This window comes from Rhipicephalus microplus, chromosome 1 (genome assembly GCF_043290135.1).
Source record: "Rhipicephalus microplus isolate Deutch F79 chromosome 1, USDA_Rmic, whole genome shotgun sequence".
NCBI lineage: Eukaryota > Metazoa > Arthropoda > Arachnida > Ixodida > Ixodidae > Rhipicephalus > Rhipicephalus microplus.
Window position 1 is genome coordinate 78,428,573 of NC_134700.1, and position 21,170 is coordinate 78,449,742.

General features: G+C 44.3%; 1 protein-coding gene across 5 annotated transcripts in view; it reads left to right on the top strand.

Moving 5' to 3' along the window:
• LOC119178658 (transcription termination factor 2-like) overlaps positions 1–21,170 on the top strand; it is a 123,429-nt gene that overhangs the window by 31,554 nt on the left and 70,705 nt on the right. For all 5 annotated transcript variants that reach the window (XM_075869572.1, XM_075869558.1, XM_075869552.1 and 2 more), the window contains 3 exons: positions 1,322–1,435; positions 9,918–10,174; positions 15,175–15,350. In XM_075869572.1, the coding sequence (XP_075725687.1) occupies positions 1,322–1,435; positions 9,918–10,174; positions 15,175–15,350 (547 nt within the window). The remainder of the gene's footprint in view (positions 1–1,321; positions 1,436–9,917; positions 10,175–15,174; positions 15,351–21,170) is intronic.

The following is a 21,170-nucleotide window of genomic DNA, read 5'->3' on the forward strand; positions in this document are numbered from 1 at the left end:
TGTATGTGGTTGTGTGCGAAAACAGGCTAGTGGACCTGCTTTTTTCAAGCGGGCATTGCTGGAGCCCATGTGAAAGGCTTCATTCTTGCAAAATCGTTGCATGGAAAAAGACGGTAAATCACGTTACAACTTACAAGTCAATCTTCAAAGATTCGTCGTTGCCGCTGTGGACTTTGACAGTTTCAATCAGCGTCTAATCTGACATCCCTTCAGTAGGGCTGACACAGTTGTCTCCATTATAAAAAAAGTCGCAATGCGGCATGTTGTCAGAGGCGGCTTCATGTGCGCACAGGGAAACAATGAATGCGCGCCTGGCATTGAAAACAAATAGCGAACGACAGGGATACCAAGGAATATTCAGAAAAGCACATTACTTATGCAGTACGACCCCTCATTAGCATCGCAAATTTCAAGCACAAGAGTACATTTTTTTAGTGGTGTCATCTTGTGTCATGTTAACCAAGTGTATTTCAGAGACTTGCGCTAGAACCGAGGAGCATTGCTGCCAACTCAGAAGCCTCTCTTTTTTTTTTCCTTTTCTTTAGGAAAACTGTTGTGGTTAGTGTGGTGTAGCGTGGTGGCACCAATGAGTGGCTGGGACAAAGGCTCGCCTGTGCATGCACAAGAACGCGGGCTCTAGGGGTGTAGGCTCGCCTGGCCAACGCCACCTAGAAAAATAATAGGCTCCTGGCTGCGTTATGCCGCACTCACAAACAAGTGTTCGCTTTCGCCCACAGTCGCTGGGGCTTCGAGCTCACCATGTGCAATGCTGCCACTTCGTGGGGCAACCGCAAAGGTTGCGTGTGGTTCCTGCTTGTGCCAAAATGACAAAATTTGGGGCAAATCTCTTAGTTGTTGGCGGCGAAAATTCTTTATACCAAGGGTGCTTCCAGTTGGCACTTTGTTACATAGAGATTGCAAATACATGTGTTTCTGTACAGTAAAGGCAGGGGGTAAAGAAATGTCATAATATCGAGGAATTCTTGATATAGACATTCATTTTAAGGATATTTAACCCTAGTTTATAAATAGGTTATAAATAGTGGCTTAAACTTTGCTTTCATTTATTTAACCTGCTGCTTTTATTACGGTCCAGAGTGCGAAACCAAACAACATAATGTTCTGTTTAAGCGATTTCGGTTTGTCGAGATTGTGCTGTACTTGTTGCATGTTGCATCGTACAAACACTAGATACATATTTATAGCCTAGCAGTGAAGGCCGGCTGGGAAATTTTTGTGGAGCGTCTTTTGCGTAGCATCCTCCAATTGCATGTAAATTGGGATGTTGTGGCTGCCCTTCATTTTCATCTCTCACCCCCAGCTGATGCAATGGGTCTGGGCAAGACGCTGACCATGTTGTCACTTGTGGAACAGCAGCGGTCAAGGGACAAGGCGCACAAGTTGGCTGCGAAAATCAAGAGTAATGACAAAACTGGTACGAACTTATTGTGTTTGCATTTGTTTATACTGTGCAATCTATGTATAATTATATGCTAATGATATATTGCTGATAATGATAAAATTCTCCAGATTTCTCAATTTTTCCAGTGTCTTCATGTAAAAGCAAACCATATCTAATGATGCAATTATCTGCTATGTATTGGATGCGATATAGTGCTGGCTGACTGGTAGGTGCTTGCTGCAAAAAATTTGCCTAAAGCATGATAAATAAAAGTTTGAAGAGAATGACATGAAGATTCGTTACAAGTGCTGAAAACATGTCGCTGTTGAGAAGTCTCTGAAGGGGCTGGCATTGTGTGTGGTGTTATGACTGGCACAGCGAGGAGATGGCTTGCGAGGGACGCTCATCGGCCTAACGGTGAAACGCTGTCCGCATCTTGTAGGAACGCAGGAGGTGTTTGTGTGCGCTGCAGGAAACGCGCATCAGCATCGCTGGGACGCACAGCCCGCGTCTGAGAAGATGCACGTGCACGAACAAGGGGTATAAAAGCGCGTCGCGTGTGCAGTCGGGCTCTCTCTCTGGCATGATGATAGTTATAGCGCGAGAACATAACGACGACACAGAGACAAGAAGGACACGAAGAAGGTGTCATTCTGTTCTCGGGCTATAACTATCGTCATGTCAACTAGCCCAAGCTGCCACGCTTCTCTCTCTGGCCTTCGCTTGGGCCTGTGGTGTCTCACGTAATGGCACGTCCCGACGCCTAGTCTATTGAACTCCTGTAAATATGTAAATAAATTATGTGTTTGTGTCGTCAAGAAGCCTCACAAGGGTTCTCCTTCCCTGGCGCCTGGGTGTCCGCCTGTGATTCGCTCCTCGGTCACGTCAGTGGCAACAACACACTATCATCATCTTAATCACTCAAGGGAAAGCTTGCTTGATTGCAGCTGCAAACCATCTGGCAGTGGTTTCTAGCACCTGCTTGTGAATTTGTGAAAGATGGCAGAAATTAGCACCCAATATCTCATAAGGCGAAGCAGCATATTTATTGGGATTTTTGGCAGTGTCATGGAAAAGTACTGTGGAATCTTGGCGCTACAACTTCTATGGGGAGGCAAATATATTCTTATCACCTGAAATTTTATACCTGTAAAAAACTAGCCAAGTTTATTTTTGTACCACGGTCTATGCTCAAGACATCCATTTCCATCAAAAAAAAGAAACCTGCGAATGCCTTTGTGGGACTCACACAAGCGGACCAATAAGGAACTGTGCAGTAGGCTGCTGTGAATGCACATTCATCAGAGTTTCGCCTGAGGCAAACTGTTAAAGGGACTGTCTACCGTCCTTTATCGCTCTCCTATTTTGTGTCACAATAGAAAGCGTACCATGTGAAGTGTTGCAGTGGTTTCTCTGGAAAGTGCGTAGAAATTTTTAATTTTCTGTCCACGTTATGTCTCCTTCCATCGATGGGATTAATGCCCACAACACTGGTCGGTGCCGGTGAAAGTAAAAAACTGAAACCGTGTGCGGTCTTTGCAGGCTTCATCAAGTTTAATTAATAAAACAAAAACCTTACTGGTCGTTTTAGGCACACACACTTTTTTGTTGTTCTCATGAGCGGTGGCGTACGCCGTGGTCGCCTTTCTTCACCAATTGCAGGCAGGCACGCAGGCAAGGAAACATGCCGCAGGCAGTGCCACTGGATGCTTACTTGAAGGCGTGAGAGATAAAAACAAACAAAAATTGGTCTCTGGTGCAAGCTAAAGCTGCCTCAAGTGCATAAAATATAATTTCAAGTTGGACAAGTTTGTTTTTAAGCAAAATAAGTCTACCAGTTAGGATTTCTTGTCCTACCTATAGATTTTCAAGATTGACCGCATTTGCTTTTGGATGACACTAGTGGTTACTTTTTATCTACTTTGAACATGAAGTTAAAATTAAATTTACTGTGCAGCGGTTGCGGCATATTGTAGTTTCATTTTGAACCAGTTTGCAATGGCTGTGTATGTGACTCTGATCGTACTTTTTTGCCTTTTTTTTTTCCTCATTTATCATGGTTGTTCCAAGGGACTGGATGTGGTTGTGTTATTTGGGAATGTTCGCTAGACTTGTGGTTGTCGGGCGGTGCTAATTTTTAATACAGCTCGGGCCACTCATAATGTAACAAATTTAGAGTGCAAGACATGGTTCTTTCTTTTGCCTCCTTTTTCTTCCACAATGTGTCCGCTTACTGCTCATTGTGCAGTGGTCCTGAGATGAACGATCAGTTATAATGCGGCATCTGCAAAATCCCAAGGACAACTGAGGGAGCGCACAGGCTTCTTTCTCATGGGGGGTATGCTGAGCAGGCCAGGAGATACAGAGGAGATGCTAAATGGACGAACGAGAAGCCGAGAGATAGAGAGAGCATTGCAGTGTGGGTTTTAAGGAAGGTGGCGTTTTTATTTCAGTGTCAGCAGTGCACACTCCGCACCAAGTGCGCACTCATGTTCCCATCGCATCGCATTACTGGTGTTGGAGCTGTCTATTTGTTGTGTGAAAAATAAACAATGTTACGATATTAGATGTTGCACCTGTGACCTCACTTTTTCATCAGTTAAACAGTGTTTCGCCATTGTAAATGCTTCTAGTCTTTATGACCAACGCTTTAACCTATGCTACTATTGCACGAGCTTACAGACCCAGCAGGGTTTTGAGACGGGATGTATGAAAGGGATGTATCAGCAGCTATAAGAGCAGCCAAAACTGTGAACTCCATTTCATGTCTGCTGACTTTGGCTCAGCTGGTGAATGGGGCCTTTCTTGTAGTACTCACTTTGGGCTAGTTGGTGCATGTCTGACTTCAATACACAATTTCGTGCGAAAAGCACAACCACACTGCAAGCAAAGAAACATATAGACAGGATAAGCACCTGTCCTGTCTATGTGCTTCTTCGCCTGCAGTGTCGTCATGATTTTGGCATGGTATCTATTGATTTCAGGCTGTGACCTCTCTTACACCATATGTTGGTAAGGGCAAGCTTACCACGACATCATGCCATCTCAGTCTAAGCCTGACATGTTAGATAGATGTTTCTGTAGTTGTGGTCAGGGGTGGCCTTACGTTTAGAATGATTCAATATTTAACAGTCGAAGATTTAAACAGATGCAAACATGCCAGTAGTGTCCCTCAATTCTTGGGAAAGCACAGCTACTTGATCAAAATGTTTTGCACATGTGCAAACATTGAAAAAAGCTGTTTTAGTTCTAGTGAAGTACTGCTTAGATTAAAAATACATGCGACTTTGGCAAGTTATAAGTGGTCTATGTTGTAGTACTCAAATCGGCTGTCTTGTGCAAGGATGGTTTACATACTACGGTGGAATGCATTTTGTTTGTAGCAGGGCTGTATGCTTTTGAGATAAAATCAATGGCAGTGGGGAGTCACAAAGGTCAAGCAAAGTGTAAAAAGCTTTCGAGCCAAGGATGTTGAACCATGGTAACAAATAGGACACTTGGAGATGCACACTTGTGGACAAGTATAAATTCTCGTAGAATATAATAAAGAAAATAATGATACTTACATCAAGGAAATCCTCTATCACAGAGACTTGTGTCGGAGCAGAAGTGCTTATAGTATTGTTCGTGTAAAATTTAGACTTGTGTGATGGCTGCATGTAAAAGCATGTAGCGCAAAGGTTTTCTGATATGTGTGCATGTGCTGGAGCACCGAATACAATTACCTACTTCTTCGCTGTAAATTTTTTCTTCCTTATTTTATTATTTTATTCTGCCAAGTGGAGGGTGCAGCCCTTGCACATTTCTATACACTGTATTTGACTCGATTGCAGTGATGGAAGCACTGTTACAATTTGTCTAAACTGCTCCAAAAAAAAAGAAATGCTGCTCCAAGGTGTATTACTTGTTAGTAACTGCTATGAACTTGCTTTGAAATGACATTGGGAAACTCAAAACAATTTACTTTAATTGTATGATCATCCAGCGAGGCTGAACAAAACCAATAACAAGCTCTATAGTACTGTCATCCTAATATGCTGGTACACCAGTATGCATATTATCTGCATACTCACATATTCCAATTGCCACAATACTGGCACTACACATATCTGATTTGGCTTTATATACCTTTTTATACCTTTTTATACCTTTTTATACCTGACAAGCTGACTATTTTGGTGATATTCAGGGGATGCCAGTTCGATATAATATTGATTATTAACTCCGGCTGTGATGGCTTTGATGTGTGACTTAATAAATGTACCACTACCACTTTATCCGCTTTCACCTCATTTGTGCTGCAAGAACTGGCATGTTATGCATAGTAGCTCATTGAGCTGTACTGGCTATTTTGGTGAAATATGAAAATAACATTGTTTTGATCTTGTTCCGATTGTAAGCTGCTGCTCTGGCGATAGTTACATGTGATGGTGGCTGCTTTTATTATTTGGGGATCAACTTTATTGATTTCAAATTACTTCTCACAAGTGCTGGTATTTTAAATATAAGTAGCTTATCATACTTAGTGTTTAGTGACCATCTGCCTGTATTTGTTTCTTACAATTTGCGGTGATTATTGTATGTAAACAAGATGTGTGTCTGTCAAGATGTGCATCTGTCACCTCAGGCAGCCACTTACGTTGTTTTGACCGCACAGCCACACGCCAACGATGTCCTCAAGCTCAACAAAGAGCGCAGCATCGTCGCTGAGCATTCTGAGACGTTTGACCACCAGATAAATTTCGATGCAACGACCACCCTTGAAAGCGAGACTAACTGTAAAAGGAGGCTACTAGTTGAGTCGTTGCATATACAGCGAAAGGCCCAAAACATACACCTTGGAACCCTTCCCCCTTGGCGTGTGCACACATACTAGGCGCCGCATCAATACGGGACAGGAAGGGAGATCATTAACCGCCCCGCGAGTGCCTTGAGGACGCCGCTGCAACGTAGCCACAGTTCCCTCTGAGGAAGGAACCGAGTCGATTCCGAAACGTCGGGTTTACGCATTTTCATGTACTTTTTCGTTGGAGATAAAATCGTTTCCCAAGTACAAATTCACCCAAATTTCAGTGCTTGTAAGCCGAATCCCATATGATCATGCTGCATGATGGCATACTCTACCGCCACAACATCAGCATTGAAGACCCTAAGCGTCTGCTTTTTGTTCCTTGTCATCTATTGCCTGTCACATACGACCATAGGCGGCCTCAGTTTTTGTGGCCTGGACTGTACTGCTCTGTGCAATGATATGTCGTTACTTGCGACCTATGCCAACGCCCTAAAACACCTCCCTTGCCTCCAGCTGGATATCTCTACTCAATTTAAGTCCCCTCTGAACCATTTTATCGTGTGGGACTTGACCTGCTTGGCGCTTTTGCAATTAAAATCCTGGGAAACTAGTGGCTCTTCCTCACGACAGATTATGCGACTCGTTACGCAATGACAAAGGCTATGCCAACTAGTTGTGCCACTGACGTCGCAGGCTTTCTTCTTCATGGCGTCATCCTCCACTACGGTGCACCCCGGCAGCTGCTTACGGACCGCGACTGCTTTTTCTTCTACCAAGTTGTCGATGACTTCCTTCGATCGCATGCCACAGAGCACACGCTGTCTACCGCCTACAACCTACAAACTAAAGTCCTAACTGAATGTCTCAACCGCCAGCTAACAGAGATGCTTTCTATGTACTGCATGGTCCACTATTAAATGGAACACTCGAATGCACATCATCAATATTCCTGGCAGTCTAAGAGCAAGTGGTTTAAGAAACACTCTTCATGCAAGTCAGTATTCTGTCAAGAGGAGTCGGAAGGTTTAACCACCAGTAGTCTTATGCATATCTAAGCCGCTATGATCTCAACGTGCTGTTCACACAGGTGTTCGCTTTAACCGTGGACTTGTATGTACATCTCAAGATCATCATGACTGGAACACCACATTGGCTTATGTTACTTTTGTATATGTATATCTCTCAAGTGCCGATTTGCGACACGCCTTCACAGATTTCTCCCTTTTCTGCCCCTGCCACATAAAGACCCTTCTACTTCCGACGCCATGCGCGAAGAAAGAAAGAGAGAGAGAAGAAAAAGAAGAGCTGTCGTGGAGTGTGGTTCTCTCTCATGCGCCAGTGCCACGCTTCCCCCCTTTCCTGTCCCTGCCACGTAACCCTTCTCCTTTCAACAACGCGCGCGAATAGAGCAAAAAAAAAAAAAAAAAAAAAAGCTGCCGTGGAGTGTTGGTTTATTTCAAATGCAGATCTGCTTCTCTCGCCGATCTGGTTCTCTCCGCGTGGAGAGAAGCAGGTCGCTCCTTTCTTGTCACCTGCTGGCCATGCTGCGGCTTTGGCGCAGAGGGTGGTAGTGGCGATGCAGTTGTCGTCTTCAAGTGTCGGCGCTGGACATTGCCGCGTGCAACTTCTCTTGCCAGGAGAATGCTGAAGCGGAAGTAGACATGCTTTGCAAGCTGCGTGCGAAATTTATTGACTCGCTGCAAGGCAAACGTGTGCAGACAAGCATCACCGATTATTTCAATTAATGACAGATATCCTGTGATTTGTGAATAAAAGTAAGTCTTCTTTAACTTCCCCCTCGTGTGTTAGCTCAATGCACATGTGCCATTGCATGGGGAGCCCTCTGTTTACTTAGCTTTCATTATTTCGAGCTTCTTTTAATTCGAACAAAATTTCAGGCCCCTTCGAGTTCGAATTATCGGGATTCGACTGTAGCTACTCCAAAACTAGCATTTTTCTTGCTCCAAAATCTGCTCTAAAAGCAAAGCGTCACTTTGGTCACTGCAATTTTAATGCAAGCACAATTTCATTGCATCGAGGAAGAGCAAATAGGTACTATTTCTTGTGTATTTCATTATGTGATTGTATTATAAGGGTTGACTGAAGGTAGCAAAAATCATGAAAAAAACTTGTTACATTTGTGTGAATATGGTAGTGCAGCATTTACTTATCGTAGTAGACCTCGATAGGCGTGAAGATATTGAACCCGTTGAAAAATAAGGAGGCTGCATGCAAATGCTGTTTATGACGAACTTCCAAGTGCTTATGGGTCGGTTGCACCAATGAACTTAAAAAACAGCTTTATTTAAATTGAAAAACGTCTCAGTTTTTGACAGTACTGAACAAAAGGCAGCTTTAGATGCTGTGTCGGCCTACGTCATCACATGTATTTGCCTGCCAGCATATTTGGCCCGCAATAGCACTTTAGCTCTTGGATGTAGACCATGGTATGAGCAGTTGTCATCTTCTGAGCTGCTATAATCTCTCTCTCTCTCTGACCTCCGCTTTCTTGTGTACTTCATCTTCTATGGACAATCGATGGGCATGAGCAAGTGTACATATGAGGAGAGCTACATTTGAGGTTGGAAGCTTTTGATATATGAAAGTCTGCAGTTAAAAAGGCGCTTGGGTTTATTCAGAGATATCCAAATGTATGTTTTAAAGAAGCAGTAAACAACCTTGAAGTCCAAAAATTTTAATGAAAAATATTGGCACTATTGCTATATGAACTTGCTGCCACAAGAATTTCGCGAATACAAGCTATAATAAGGAAGTTAAGGAAGTTACAGGGGTTAGAACATCCGTTTAGCCGGTTTCAAATTTCGGCTTGGCCGCTCGCCACTTTTCTCCGTGAAGGAGTTGCCTGTCATCGCGACTCCGCCCACTTCGACAACATGACACGATGTTTGTGATGTATCATCAGCACGCAACCAACGACCGAGTAGGGTTCGCTTTTATAAGCACGTGTCATAGTAACGTGGGCAAGACACACGAAGCAAGTAGCACGTTTCCCCTCGTAGTGAAGCAGTGAGATGTTTATTTATCTCGCAGGCTGGTTTTGTTCTTTCAATACCGGTTCTCCCGGAGCCTCGGCCTCTACAAAATGGCACAGGGCAGCACAGAAAAATGAAAATGCGGATAGGGCGGCAGAAACTACATCACCGCAGGGCCAAGGCGCTGTTTCGTAGGGAGGGAGCCTATCAACAAGCTCAGTGCTGCGTACTTTGCCTATGGGCAAGCTTTCATCAGACTGCACTTACGAGGGGGATTGTCCAGGCAAGGGAAACAGGTGCATCTACTGTAGGAACCGGCAAGTTTGTTTGTGTGTGTGTGGGTGGGGTGTAAAAAATGTTGGAGCCTGTTTACTGGCCCTTTAACAGAATCGCTCGTAAGTGAAGCACAATAGCTCTAAGTGGTGATAATGAGAAGATCGGCGTAGCACTGCAAGTCAGCATGTTATGAACATGTGCCTGATGTAAGTAGATACTTTGTGATGAGTATGTACTGCACATTTTTTATCATTGCAACAAGGCCATTCCTAGCACATAATATTTTTCTTTAAGTGATAAATAACTCAACAGATAGCGAGGCAATGTCCATCACACCAAGTCTCATGTATTCGAGACACACCTACGCTGCTTATTTCTTCCTAAAATCAGTTATTTTAGTCATTATATTGTTTCATTTCGTTAGTTCCTATGGTATGACTGTTGGCTGACGCAGATGGCAAGAACGACAGTGAAACAGCGGCTCCTGCGCCACCCAGGGGTGGGACACTGGTGGTTTGCCCGCTGTCCCTGCTGCACCAGTGGGAGGAGGAGGTGCAGCGACACCTTCCTGGTCAATGGCAGGTGCACGTGCACCACGGGCGCAACCGCACAGTCGACCCAGAGGAGTTGGCACGTTGCGACCTAGTCGTCACCACTTACGACACCATCAGCAGTGACTGGGCTCGCGTTGATGCTACAGGCAAGAGTGGGGTGGGTACTAATGCCTACATATGTGGTACTGTGGACCACATTCTGTTAATGCTGATCGTGTCATTCGGGTGTAGCCAAAATAAAAACTTGATGTGCAAGTTGTTGCAAGCTATTTAGCGGCTGCATGGTGCAGAATCAGTTAAAATCTCAAATAGAAGTGCATATGCCTTTCCTTTTAGCCAGACACACAAATACCTCAACGTAAGGCTGCGCAGTGCTTCCAATAATGGCGTATGACTCTCGTAAAGGATGTAATGCACTATGCACTGTACTGCCTCTAAGAGCAAAAAATAAGTCTCAGAATTATAGTAGGAGCGATGCATATTAGAACATCTAGCTGGCATCTCGGTGCAACCACTTTGAAACAGTAACAAGCGGATCTATCTCGTCCTGTGGAATATTTGCCTTTTGTGTTCTTTTGTGTAGCCAAAATTATTTTGATATGCACTACATCAGTCTTGCACCACGTAGCCTACTTGTGGCTTTGATTTGCTAACTAAATTGCTTCATTGTCTTGAGTGCGTCACGCATGTACAATGACTCGAACAGGAGCTCCATTTTTTGGATACAGAGCAACCCTTCCCACGTGGCAAGATATGTGATGGCTGCCAGTGGTCCCGGAAGTGAGAAGCGTTACACCATCGCGGTCTCTAACATGTGGGGTAAAGGCTTGGAGGGTGACAAAGAAATTCTGCATCAAGTTAACTTAAGAACTGTGCTGTGTGTGATAGAATAAATAATGATACGCATTACACTAAGAAACTGGCAGACAGTATAATGGGTCACAGAATAAACAAGGGTATCTGTGTTTGAGGTTTAGGGAAAATACGGAGACATAGGTGACTCATGTAATGTGTGTGGTAAACAATCTATGGTCAGTAATAACAATGAAATGGATTCTTAGTAAGGGTGGGCCAATATTTTATCTTCCGAATATTTTTCTGGTAGTGTTTGCTCTTCAATTCAATTCGCACTGGAACTTTATTATTCGGTGTGTTCGAATTTCCCAAAGACAAATGCCGTCAGCGCCTAACTGGCAGTGGCCCCTTCAGGTTTTTATTATGCTTCACCCGTCACACTCTTGTATTGCAGCAAAACTGCTTTTCAGGCTCAGCTACGGTTGTTCAGTTTTGCACTCAAGAAAACGCTGATTCCAACTTGGTGATGATAGATGTGGCCGAGGTAAGGGCTGAATTGATGTGGTTTGGACCTGAAATTTGGGAAGTACTTCGGTTGCACCAAATCATGTACATAAATGCAATTCGGCCTCTGCATGACCTGCATAGCTATGAAACACTACCCCACCAGTGCTTCATTGACGTAGCCAAAAGAAACTCTTTCATGTTGCTATCTCAATAGTATTCTTTGGAATCCTCTCCTCCTTCTTATTCTGCAATTCTTCTTTGAAGTATTCGAAAAGTATTCTAGAAATAGTGTAGAAATATTTAAAAAATAATCCATTCAATTTGCACTCACACTTCAATATTCGAACTTGCTTGGCGCCCGAAATGCACTTCTCGCTCTAATTTTAAAAGCAACAGAGAGTTAGCTGGGGAGATGTACTTGAAAAATTTTTGGAACAAAGTGCAATTGGCTTGGAGATGATTTGGAGAGGCCTTCGTCCTGCAGTGAACTGTGGGCAGTGTGATGATGGTGATTGGCTGAACAACATTGAGATTGCATGTTGTGCTTGTGTGTGCCACACATTAATGGGCTCTGTTAAAACGAGCACTTAATTCCACAATTTTAAAGCATCGCTGAGCACTTTCAATTGAGGTAATGCTGTGTCAGCTTCATATAGGGTTCTTGCACATCACGCGCAATCACTTCTCATTGACGGAGGAGAAACGACCAAGTTGTGATGAATGCCACGAACTGTTAAGAGTAATATGCAATTGCCATTGCGTGTCTACATGTAACACTTACCACCGCACCCACTGGTACTTTTGGGAAACAATCCACTGGGGTACCTTTGGATGATCAGCATTTTAGATAAACTGATTTTTAAAATAAGATTTAGAATACTGCACCGGAGGCGGCATTTTCTGGAGAACCCTTGACACCACGTAGCTGACACAGTATAGTGTGTCACTTTTATAGCGTTAACCCTTTATGGGACCTAATGTTATGAGTGACACACGACAACTATTGAGGGCGGTATTGTTGTATGTTCAGCTTCTTATAACATCTACAATATTTCAGCTCTCTATTGTTAAAAGTTTTTGAAAAAATATGTCTCATTGTTCACTGAAAAACATTCTTTTAAGAAAAAATGAGCTTTCAGCCCATTTTATTGGGGGAGCCATTCTACGTTACCGGGCTAGTCAGGGCGAGTGAAATGTGGTCAGGTGACGTTACAAAAATAGAGTTGAGGGTAGGCACTTCTTTTTTTTTTTGTTGATTTTTTATAAATCTAATGACTTCATACCTCAAGCTGTTATTACTGCCGTTGTCGCATCAGTTTGTTTGTACAGTCGAATTCTATTAATTCGAACACGCTTAATTCAAACTTCCGGTTAATTCGAACTCATGATGAGGTCCCGTCAAAGGTATGTGTATTCCAATGGGCAAAAACGCCCGATAATATGAACGTGCAAGCACTTGCGACGGTTAATTCGAACATACCACGCTCTGAAAATGCTCTCAGCACCCGGCCTAATCCTGCGGCGGCACCTGCGACACCTCAGCACTGCGCGCGAAAGAAATGAAAAGGAAAGATAAGGCTGCGGTGCAATGTTTGCGCTCTCTAAAATGCCAATCTGCCGCAGGCCCGTGTCAGGCTTCTCCTTTTTCCATCCCTGCTACGTAAAAACCCTTCTCCTTCCAACGCCGCATGCAAAGAGAGAGAGGAAAAACAAAAAGAAAGCTGTCACTTGGCCGAATGAATGTGTGGTTGAAGGAAAGGAAAAGGGCACTATCTTCTGCATCCCTTGGCCCTAGCGGGAGCACGGCTGTGCGTCTTGAGGGGGAGGGGGAGGGGTATCTCACGCGCCGGTGCCACACTTCCCCCTTTCCCGTCCCTGCCACGTAACCCTTCTCCTTTCAACGATGCACGCTTAGAGAGCAAAAAAAAAAAGCTGTCGTGGAGTGGAGGTTTTCTCTCCAATGCCGATCTGCTTTGCTCTGCGTGGAGACGCTTCTCGATTCTCGTCACGTGTTGCCCATGCTGCGGCTGCCTAGCGGAGGGGCTCCGCTGCACAACTGTTGTTATCGTCGTCTTTAGAAAGCGTCGGCACTAGACATTTCCACGCGCAGCTTCTCTTGTCAGGAGAACGCTGAAGCCGAAGTAGAAAGGCTTTGCAAGCTGCATGCGAAATTGATTGACTCAGTGCAAGGCAAACGTGTGCAGACGTGCATCACCGCTTACTTCAATCAATAACGGATGTCGTATGATTTGTGAATAAATGTAAGTTTTCTGAAACTTCCTTCTCATGTGTTAGCTCAATGCACATGTGCCACTGCAGGGAGAGCCCTCCGTTTATTTAGCTTTCATCAATTCGAACTTCTTTTAATTCGAACAAATTTTCGGGCCCCTTAGAGTTCGAATTATCAAGATTTGACTGTACTTCAGTCTACACAACCCAAGAGTAAAAAATGGAGGTTGAATAGTGTTTTAGGGCCCCAACAATAAGGTAGCTCCAACAAATCCTTCATTTGCGTCCATTTCAATTAAAATGTCACAGTTTTGGCACAAAGCCGAATCAATGGATGCGATAGCAACACATCGGGCTGTTATACGAGGTAAGACTAAGAGATTTAGGAAACGTACGTAATGTAGTCAGCATGGTTGATTGTTCAGCGAACTGGGAGCGCGTGGGTAAACACAGACACAAAGCAAAGAGGAGGCACACAGCACGAGCGCTCAACGAGCGCCCATCCTATTGCAATGGTTGATTGTGCTTGAATTAGTAACCACAATATCTAAATATCTGTTGTTGTGAATAGCTGCTGGCTATGTGACGTCGAAAAGGAGGCGAAGGCCAAATTCGGCATCAAGAAACGTGGCAAGACACTGGTTTTCACGTCAAATTACAGTACGTTGAAGTCTCCAGCCACTATCTTCAGCAAATCCTGTAGGCACACCGCACAGATGTGGTGCTGTAAGAAGTTCATGACGTCAGTCCGCAAGGTTCCCGGTGAGATGTACACTGGGCTGCCGATGAAGCCGTGCGATGTTTTAACGGCGCACACGTCACCACAACTCATCTGGGGCAGTGAGTTGAGTTTATCTGTCTAAAGTGATAGTGGCGGTGTACGTTTTTATGGGAACAAAATTCACAGGTGGGACAGGACCAGCTAATTATCGAATGTAGTCCTGCACTTGATGCGAGCAATTTTTCGTGTTGCTTCAGAGTTAAAGTGAAGCCAGAGGCGTGTTGGAATGCCCCTTTCATCCAACATACATGTGCTTCAGTGAATCCACCCAACCACTGACCAAGCCATCTGACATGTCAATGTTTAGGAAAAGCATGTATGGCTTGTCCAAACTAAGTAAATGCTTTGTTCAAGAATGTTTTCTTTCAAGTCCATTGACAGTGACCCAGTAGTAAATGGTGTATACATACATAGCTTGCCGTAAGTGAGACACAGTAGACTCAGTATATGTAAATTTGTTAAACGGAACTACTATTTAAATGGAACTATTGCCTCTGCAATGCTTAGTTTCGGGCTTGTATTCTGCATGCATTTTCACCTCTCAGTAAACGGAACTCCTGTTAAATGGAGCATATTTTTCCGGTCCCTTCAGGTTTCGTTTACTGAGAGTACTGTAGACTGTATGAGTTCTGTGGCCCCGTTGGTTAATACAGTGCGCTGAGGTGGGTGCCTTGGAAATTTTTTCTTCTCATTTATTTTTCTTTGTGTCTATTATATACTTTATACATACATATACGTATCCTCGGCATGACAACGATGGCAAAAATCAGTAGAGTTTGCCAATAATTGCTATCACAATAAAGAAAAATGGAAGCTCTTCTTATTCTCACTTCTCTGCCCACCAGCTGTCCCCGCTGTTTACAGTCAAGTGGCGCCGCCTGGTACTGGACGAGGCACACAATATCCGCAACCTGCACACACGGCGTGCCAAGGCGGCCTGTGCATTGCTCGCATGGTCACGCTGGGCCCTCACGGGGACTCCCGTGCACAACGACCTCAACGACATGCGTTCCTTGCTCAAGTGAGGATGACCACTCTGCCTTCCTTTAACTTCAACATTGAGAGACAGCTTGGCTCTGCCAAGCAGCATATGGCGTTATACAAAAGCACATTCTGTAGCCATGTTAGGCAATATTAGGCCACTGCATAACAGTTGCTTTTCTTTCATTTAGTGCGCACTGAAATTTTGGTGATGGGCCAATTAGCTTTTGAGCATGGGTCAGTTCTAAGCCAATTTTCAGGGTAAGCTACTAAAACATCTGGGATGGGCCGAAGCAGTGTCCAGAATGCCATGACCTAATTTTGGGCATGGTCCAAGCCATGGTCCAAACCAAGTTTGCTTCTTATTGGTCAAATTCAGTAAACGTCATTCTAAGATCAAGTTTTGGGTGGGCAATGCCATGTCCTCACATGCCCGAGGTACACAACCATGCATTGCCATTCATATCCATTCCCCCACAGAGTACACCTGAACGCTGGCGTTCTTTCTTGATATCCGCAAAATATCGATAGCTGTGGTAAAAGTGCAATAGAGGAATTTACCTTCACTGTTCAGCATCATACTGGAGACATGTTTTGTCACCGGAAGGCTAGCAACATAATGTAGGCTTGTGTGATTATTTGAATACTTGAATATTCGACCGTATATTACTTTATTCCAACTCAAGTCGATTATAATTGAAATTGCTGAAAATTTAGAAGTATTCCAAATGAACGAATAGGCGTATATTAATTCACATGTACTCTTGTAAAGGTGTTTTCACTGCAGGGGAGGGGTGCAAAGCCGTGAAAGCACCTATCCAAGAGAAACCCGTGCTGCTGCGAAGCCTCACTTTAAATTTAAATGAACGTGTTACCCTCTCATTGATTCACAATTTTTCAAGTTTAAAAGCTTGTGATTCCGGTTTATATGCTTAAAGTATAGTAAACATCAACATATTGTTGCGGATGTGATGGGTTTATTTATACTTAAAAGCCAGCGCTCAACCGACACTGCTGAATAGCCCTTGCTCGAGCCAGTCCTTCCTCTTATTCTTTTGCGCTCTTTCAGTCTGCGTTACATTTTCCTCTGGGCAAGACGAAGCTCACCGAGCGAGTAGAAGCGATCGGTTGTTGAAGGGCTTCAGTTAGACAATATGCACTATTTGTGTCTTACGCGAATGCCAGTTCTAAGCTGTCACTTTCGCAACGACGTAAGTGACGTCACTCAAGCACTGAGTAATGACCAATGGTCCTGAGTACTTGGAAAGAAGCTTCTGGCAAAGTCCCTTCTTTTGAACAGGCATCCACAGCCAGACAAAATCGCCCGTAGCGAAAATCACAGGCAGGTGTTTTGCGTTTAAACGGTCTTTAGCACGAGCGTGGGCGGAACGTGTTCAAAGCTGAGCAAGTCGACAAGCTTCTTCGGCGCGACACTAAGTCTGTGCGACACTCGCGTTTTCGTTCGTCGAGAAAGGAAGCATGGTGTCGAGGAATCTTTGGGGATGAAATGCTTATAACCTGTGACCTCGTGTTTCGCGGTATTAGAGGCATATGTAACGAAAGGTAATATGGCATCCCAGTTCTTGTGATTCGCTGCGTCGTACATTGAAAGCATGTTGCTGATGGTACAATTGGTGCGCTCAGTGAGACCGTTGGTCTGATTGGGGTATGGCATGAATGATGATGCTGGCATTCACCAAGCCATAGCAACTTTTTGACAACGTCAGCGGTAAACTGCCGGCTGCGATCATTTATCACCACATGAGGAGCCTCGTGATGGAGTATAACGAAGTACAGAAGAAACCATGACACATCAGATAATGTGGCTGAAGCAACCGCCATTGTTTCAGTATACTGCGCCAGGTAATCTACGCACACAATAATCCAGTGGTGGCCGTTGGTAGACTTGGGGAAGGGGCTCGAATAAATCTATGCCGACTTTTTCTAATGGCGATGTCGACGGCCTAACCGGTTGCAGTGGGCCGGCCAATGGTGTGGTAGGTTGTTTGTGGCGTTGGCAGACATCACAACTCGCCACGTAGTGCTTGGTGGTCTTCCAGAGTCGAGGCTAGTAGAAACGTTGTCAGATACGGTGAAGCGTCCGGGGCAAACCTAAGGTGCCCAGACGTGATGTCATCATGCATGGCCTGAAATATTGCAAGATTCAGGCATTCTGGCACAACGAGGAGCAGTGTGGCACCATGGCTGGAGTAATTCTTGCGATATAGTAGGCCGTCATGAATCACGAATGCCATGGCGCATTTAGAGCTACAAGCCACATTGATCATTGGTTTCAGCGAAGGGTCACGCTCTTGCTCGTGACAGAAGACGTCCAAATTTGAGAAGTTGAAGGGGATTGCAGCCAGGTATTTATCGAAATCGTTGTCATCGGTATCCACACTCAGAGATCGAAGACGATATAAGCAGTCGGCATCTGCGTGGCATCCACCGCTCTTGTAAGTCACAGAAAAATTATATTCTTAAAGCCGTAAGGCCCGATGAGCTAACCGGCCAGCTGGGTCGCGTAGTCCAATGAGCCAACAAAGAAAATGACGATCTGTGATGATCTTTAATTTCCGACAGTAGAAATAAGGTCTACACTTGGATGGTGGAAACAACCACAAGACATTCCAGGGCAGTCACTGTATAATTTCTCTCAGCCTTAGTCAAAGTACGACTTCCATACGCCGCAGCGTGCTGGTGGCCGTCGTGATATTGAACTAGCACTACTACTTACTGGCAAAATCACTACTACTTACTGACCCTTCAGCAGCAGTTTCTAATATTTATTCTTTTGAAAGTTTAAAAGAAAAAAAAAAATCACACAAGAGACGTTAACCAGCTGGATATTGCTGCACTGCCATTTTATTTAGCGAACAAAAACTCCCTAATGCTTGTCTGCTTTGCGGTCATGCTCAGGCCTAGGAAGGCGTCCTCCAGCTGCTTCACGCATCGCATCAGATGAACTTTCCCGCCGGTGCACTCCAGCTTATTTCGAAGCAAACGCAGCGAATTTCTTGTTTCTGCAGATGTCGGCATCTCTCGAGGTGGTTCGTCATCGGCATCGTCTGCGCTGCCCCCTACGTTAGTGTCCGTTTGAACGATTTCAGCAATCGTCATTTTTCCGGTCACCGACGCACTCGCTTTCGTTGGCTGGAGAAGCTATGCTAATATCCACCGAGCACCTTTTGCTTGTTCTTCAGCACCGTCAAAAGCGTAGACAAAAGGATGCCAAACTCCTGCGCGATGGTTGATTTTGTTCGGCCTCCTTTCTTCACTTCCTTAATAGGTGGATAGCAAAACAGCACGTCGTCTGCTACGGTACTTCCGGTTCGAGGCCTATTCCTTCGCTGCTTCAAGGTGCCTGCTGCGGAGTGTAATCAGGGAGGCAACACGTTCTATGACGCTTTTGCTGCCGCGCATTCAAGGATTGTGTTCTTCAATTCTTTTTTTTGTGAATGAATAGGTAAAATTTCACGCATTTGAGAGAACGAAGCGAGATGGGGACATGAGCAAAAATGAGGAACGTTGAGAGATGGGTTTCGAGCACAGCATGCGTTTACGCTTTGAAACACGCAGTAATCTTTTGCAGAATAACCTTCATTTAGTATTTTAGAGCGCATACACATACAGAGACCACTTCAAAATCACTCACACACATGTGCACATGCTCTCAAATATTAATATATGCGTACGATGTCTACATAAGTACGCGTACTTTCTGCGATCAAGTATGCTGATATAGTATATCTTTATATCATAATCTGCATCGCTATCTGTAAAATTTATGAGAATAGGTGAGCGTGTAAATGGCCCACAGAACAAAATGGTCACTCAAAAAATGTTATCGTGGGACGTAAAATAATCAAAGTCGCTTTTGAAGCAACCAGAAGCATAGTATCGCGTTTCTGTTATGTCAGGCTTGCAAGCGTGAAGTGCCGATAGGTTGTGCTATACTCCGACTCATAGCCCTAAAGGCTATGTTCCACAACTGTACGCTGAATGCAGAGAATTTCACATGCATTGAAAAACATTGTTCGAGTGTGTGAGGGACAACACCTCATGTAAAGGGATATTGAGAGACGTAAAAAAGAAAAAAGCCAAACAACTACGCTTGCATTTCATTTGTAATGTTCGAAACATAATATACTAAGGCCATCCGCAAAATAGAGTGCAAAATGGTATCTTTGCAATTCAAAAGTAAATGAAAAACCAACTTTACGGGCACGTGATCAACATGGAAATGAATGAACGGCTATTTGGTGATCTTATGATGTGCAAAACATTTTTGTATGCGGCAAAACATGCGCGATAATAACCTTTGTTGCAGAACAACAAGCATGTGTCCGGAGGGGCAATTCGTTTCAATGAAAAAATGTCCGCTCGCATCATTATAACTCTATCATAGTGATTTAATTTGTTATTCAACCATGCTGCATAGCACTTCAGAATTTTTTGCAGCAACTTGTAAGAAAAGGGCACCACGAGTGCAAGTTGGAACATTGAAAAAGCGCCGGCACTTGCAAGAATGCCTGCATGGCATCACGGCATCTCGAATCGGATGTTGGTGCAGACGGGCACCATAGCCCACAATTTATTGTGTGAGCCACGATTTTGCTATCCACCTATTAGGGTAACCTTCCTTTCTAGCGTTAGCGACTTCCACTGCTTTTGTGACGCCATGCTTTTCGCACTCAAGCTAAGTCGCCTCTCCTCAAAGTCATCATTAAATCCGTACCACGTCCGTTGCGCAGATTAGACTGCACAGAAATCACACCTTAGAAAAACAACGAGCACTGCCAAACGAATGAGAAAAACGACGCTACTACACAACTACGCCAAGCATGGGGCAAAAAGTGAGGCCTGCTGCGTGGGAGTCACATGACGTGCCACAGGGTTGCTCGACAAAGTTGATATCCCACTAGGCTTGGACTTCACATCTGAGGAAAGTATAGACGCAATGGCAGGCGCAGTTAACTAAGAAATAAAAAGTTATAAAATTGACGGATTTCAGGTGTAGCAGCATCACGCAAATCTTGTGTAATGGCCCGGTGTCGAAATTTTTTTTCTACTCCACTCAAGATTTTGAGATATCCGCTATCCGACCCAGATATACTTCGAGACAAAGAGAAAAAAAAATACATGAGACATAAAGGAGGAGGTTCGATGCCGTAGAAAATTTCGAATTAGCTGATTTTTCGAGATATGCGAGTTCGCGTTAACAAGGCATTACCGTTCAAATCTTCCTTTTGAGACCGCGAAGGATGGAGTCCATAAATCGCTCGAAGGTAGCTGGGGCATTGCATAGGCCAAATGGCATAACATTAAATTCAAATAAAAATAACCCATCAGGCATGACAAAAGCAGTCTTCTCTCTGTCAGACGGATGCATTGGTATCTGACAGACGAAAATTATGCGGCCGAGTGCAGGGTGCTAGCGGATACACGTCTTTCTTTGTGATGGCATTGAGACAGCAGTAGTCGACACAAAATCGCCAAGAGTTGTCTTTCTTTTTTACTATTATGACAGAAGCTGCCCAGGGACTGCTTGACTCTTGAATAATGCTTTTCTGCAGCATATTATTGACCTGGCTGGCGATTGCTTTCCTTTCTGACGGGGATACGCGATAGGGTTTCTGGCGTATTATTGTAGCATCTCCCGTGTTGATGCGGTGGTGCATACGGGATTCGGGTAACATGGAACAACGCTTGTCTTGAGCGAAATCATAGACTCTCGCGTAGCAAGTGAGTACCTCTTTGAGGACATCCTGCTTGGAAGAAGGCAACGGGTTGTTGATCATGCATTTTAGCTTAGCTGAGTAGTTAGCTTAGCTTGAAACGCAGCTTAGCTGAGTAGCTT